The sequence below is a fragment of the Nematolebias whitei genome, chromosome 1, assembly GCF_014905685.2.
Source record: "Nematolebias whitei isolate Nwh7 chromosome 1, NemWhi1, whole genome shotgun sequence".
Classification (NCBI taxonomy): Eukaryota; Metazoa; Chordata; class Actinopteri; order Cyprinodontiformes; family Rivulidae; genus Nematolebias; species Nematolebias whitei.
Genome location: NC_056498.1, coordinates 7,396,619 through 7,401,322, shown reverse-complemented (window position 1 = coordinate 7,401,322; position 4,704 = coordinate 7,396,619). Strand labels below are relative to the sequence as shown.

General features: G+C 41.9%; 1 protein-coding gene across 1 annotated transcript in view; it reads left to right on the top strand.

Moving 5' to 3' along the window:
• Nucleotides 1–4,704, top strand: part of focad (focadhesin) — a 179,343-nt gene that overhangs the window by 5,332 nt on the left and 169,307 nt on the right. Inside the window, exon 2 of the mRNA XM_037681614.1 lies at nt 1,364–1,438. Coding sequence (XP_037537542.1) covers nt 1,364–1,438 — 75 coding nt within the window. The remainder of the gene's footprint in view (nt 1–1,363; nt 1,439–4,704) is intronic.

Below are 4,704 nucleotides of genomic sequence, written 5' to 3'. Positions count from 1 at the left end.
GCACATTTAGCTACATCTACTAGCACATTTAGCTACATCTACTAGCATATTTAGCTACATCTACTAACATATTTATCTACATCTACTAGCACATTTAGCTACATCTACAAGCATATTTAGCTACATCTACTAACATATTTAACTACATCTACTAGCACATTTAGCTACATCTACAAACATATCTAGCTACACCTACTTGCATATTTAGCTATTTCTACTAGAAAATTTAGCTACTTCTGCTAGCATATTCAACTACATCTACTAGCATATTTAGCTACATCTACTAGCATATTTAGCTACTTCTAACATATTTAGCTACATCTACTAACATATTTAGCTACATCTACTAGCACATTATCTATATCTACTAACATGTGAACGGTGAAGCGATGAACAACCTGAAAAGCTCTGAGGTGTGTCAGTACACAGTAATAAGTTCGGTGGTGTTTTGTTAAAAGAGGTGGGACACAATCTTATTAACCTTAAAGCAAACACAGAGTCCAGCCAAAGCCTTAAATTCCTCCATCACTGAGCTTGGGTTAATTGCAGATAAAAGCATAAAACTGAAGACAAACAAATACTATAAAGCTGTGACCTCCATACACTTGGAATCATCCCTGATGTTCTCGTCACTGTTTTCAATCTTTCTGAGGATGCAGCATCTCTTCTCCGGTGGTTTATTGTAGTCCACACACAAAGTAGGATGCAGGTTTTCCTCCGTCAGCCATTTGTCAACAAAGTGAAATGAGCACACATCCAGCGTTTTGGGTGGTCTCTTCAAGTTCACATTTTTCAACCACATTCTTCTTAATTCCTCATCTGTAGGTAGGAGATGGAAACTATACTACTTTTCCCAGAAACACTCTTTTTGTTTTGGGTCCATGTTCAATAATCTGTTGTTGTAGCCGTTGATTTAGTTTGGTCTGGTTGTTCTGCAGCCGTGAACACAGCAGGTACCTGAACTCACCACGGCTCTTTTAGTAAACTTTATTGTTGTTAAATAAATGTGAACAAACTGTTGAACTGAATGCAAGTGCCAGTAATTTTCAAATAAAGTGCAGTCCGTGCTCCGCTACCGTGGTTCATTCAACCTTTATTTATACAGGTTAGTCCCATTGAGCCTCAGGGACTCATTTACAGGAGAGACCTGAATTTTAACAGAGTGTTGGCAACAGTGGACAACAACAATAGGCAATCATAAAGGATGCATACAAATTAAATTTTCTTTTTAAACCAATGCTTACTGCTACTTCCTGTGCTGGACAGGAAGTTGTACCCAGAATCATTTATACAGTAGAACCCCCAGGAAACGGTGGATAATATAATAATAATAATTTAAAAAAAACTCTGCTCGTTTTTCCAGGCTGTGAGAAATCTTGTTGCTGCTGTCTTAAAGGAAAAAGGATCAAATGGGCAAATCACTCAGTCTTCCACTCAGGTGAGTTGATTTAGAATAACTTTTAACAAACTACAACTTCATATCATAACAAGGCAGAAATGTAGGTGCCTAGAAAAAATAAATATCTGTATATCTGTAGTCTCGTTGTCTACAGTGAAGAAAACGTTGGTTACGTACTGTAACCCCAGATTCTATGACTATAGGCGTAGCCCTTTAAGAGCTGTTGCTTAGTGGGTTTATCCCATCATGCAAAGCATTGCACTGACAAATTTAGTCCACGCCCACCTGCTGTGTGGGCCCCACCCGGTCCGTATAAATTACGTTAAGAGCGGGTAATTGGCTCCCAAATTGCTTTTCTTCAGCCATTTAGGAGCCAGTGAGGCCAGATGCTTAAAGGGCTATGCCTATACTCATAGAATCTGGGCTTACAGTACGTAACCAACGTTCTATTTCGTATAGGCTTCACCCTTTAAGAGCTGTCGCTTAGTGGGTTAAGGGCGAAGCAGATGTGGTCCTCGCCTCACTGGGTCCATTCAAATACCATACAAAGCGGCAGCTTGCCCAAAAAAACGTCTTGTTACTCAGCTCTCCATGTGCATAATTACGTGTTGCATAATTATGCGTACCATGCACAGACGCATGCTGTGTAGTTATGCGTTCTGAGTGCATGAACGCCCTGGAAACTTTCAACGGAAAAAGGAAGATGCTGAAAAAGGGTCATGAATCAACAGATTCACGGCTGAACAATATGAACAGATTAATAATAACAAGTGAACTGATTATTAATCAAATGAACTGATTGGTAACAATAGTCATGAACTGATTAGTGACAATAGAACCAAAATAACAGTCACAACTTGTGCTGATAACAACATCTCACACTGTAATGCATGCAGTCAGATGTGAGTTTAAACGGGGTTCCCTGAAACAACAATATTCATTCCAAAAAAGTTCAATCTGGTCCTCTGGACATTCAAAAAACAAGAAAACAAAAAAGACAAAAAACAAAACAAAGCAAAAAAAAATGTAGAAACGTTTCGTCTCTCATCCGAGAGACTTCCTCAGTCTGAGGTGCTGTATTCAGCTCAGTCTCTTAAATAGCACCTTCTCAGAGTGGATCAACCAGTTTGCTGCTGACAACCAAAACCAGCTGATCACATGGTCAAGAAGGACCATCAGCCTAACAATGGATCATTAGCACACTGATGGCTGTTTACTATTCACAGGGGGTTGAGTGATACTAGCAATCACAGCATTGTAAGAGGGGGACAATTGAACACGTAGGCCTCCACCCCTGTTTAATGATGGACGGTTTCTTTTCACAAAGATAGCCTCCTTTACTCCTCTCTCAAACCTTCGTTCCTCTCTGTCCAGGATGTGAACATCCTCATCCCTGAAAGAGTGACTGCTGGCCTGGAGATGAGTGTAGACTGCAGAATCCTGGCCTGATGATGTTGATCTTCTGTGCTGGACCATCCTTTTGACCAGTGGCTGTTTAGTTTCCCCGATGTAAGACTGATCACAGCCCTCCTGACACTGAACAGCATACACAATATTACTCTGTTTGTGCCGGGGGACTGGATCTTTGGGATGAACCAGTCTTTGCCGTAATGTATTTTGGGGTTTAAAAGCCACTGGGACGTTATGTTTAGAAAATAATCGTTTCAGTTTCTCTGATACTCCCTCAACATACGGAATGACCACTGGTCTGGGCCTGGGTTCCTCCTTTTCACCTTATGGCTGACAGGAGTCCTGTTTTGGTTTCTTCTCTGCTTTCAGGAAGGCCCAGTTAGGATATCCACATTGCTCTAGAGCCTGTCTTATGTGGGATTTCTCCTTCTGCCTGGCTCCTGAGTTAGTGGGATGCTGTCTGCTCTGTGATACAGAGTCCTGATAACTCCTAACTTGTGCTCCAAAGGGTGATGGGAGTCAAACTGCAAATACTGGTCTGTGTGTGTGGGTTTGCGGTACACCTCGGATTGCAAAAGTCCTCTATCAGAAACTGAGACCTCACAGTCCAAGAAAGCCAACCTGCCATTTTTTACATCTTCTCGTGTGAACTTGATGTATTTATCCACAGAGTTGATGTGGTCAGTAAAATGTTGGACTTCCTGAGATTTAATTTTAACCCAGGTGTCGTCAACATACCTGAACCAATGACTTGGTGGTGTCCCTGAAAATTAGTTGGCAGCTCAGAACACCACATACAGAACACCATGGACTTTGTGGATAAGGTGAGGGATGTCATCATGGAGACTGATGAAACAATGGTCTCTTTTGATGTCACATCAGTCTTTACGTGCATTCCTGTTGAGGATGCAGTAGAGGTGGTCAGTTCAAGATTAAAATCAGACACCACTCTGAGCAGCAGGACCACGCTTTCCACAGAACAACTGTGCCAACTCTTGAAACTGTGCCTGCAGTCAACCTACTTCACATATGGGGAGCAATATTATAGGCAGAAACATGGGTGTGCTATGGGGTCTCCAGTTTCTCCTATTGTTGCCAACCTGTAAATGGAGGAGGTAGAAAAGAGAGCCTTGACGTCCTTTTCAGGGACACCACCAAGTCATTGGTTCAGGTATGTTGATGACACCTGGGTTAAATTAAATCTCAGGAAGGCCAACATTTTACTGACCACATTAACTCTGTGGATAAATACATCAAGTTCACACGAGAATATGTAAAAAAAATTGTGCATTGCGTAACACGTCAACTTCTGCACAGGACAGAGCAGATGGAAAGATGTTTGTCTGATTTATGGGGGGAGGGGGGAAACCCTCCAATGATATCACTCTTGATTGAAAAGAGCTTGTGATGTTTTAGGCATAAAAGTTGGATTCGGTCTTAGATCAGCTGAGCTGCCATCAGCCTGAATTCTAAGACATGACAGAGTGACAGAAAGGGCAGATAAATCACTCATCCTCTTAGCGGATGTTAAAGCCAGCAGCAGGGCTGTTTTAAGAGACAAGAATTTAATTGGAACCTGATTCAGTGGCTCGAATGGAGCTTGATCAGGGCCCGCAGGACCAGCGTTAAATCCCACTGTGGAGCAAGTGGGCGTGAAACAGGCCTGCGTCTCTGTACACCTTTTAAAAAATGCTTCATCAGCGGATGATTAAAAGCTGTTCTGTCTCCGAAACCTTCGTGACAGGAAGAGATGGCTGCAGCGTACATTTTAATCGTGCTGAATGCCAGATTTCTGTCCATCAGCTGCTGCAGAAAAGACAGCACGTCGCCTAGTGGACATGAGGTGGCCTCTACACTTTTCTCTGTACACCTTTTTTTTTTTTTTTTTTTTTTTG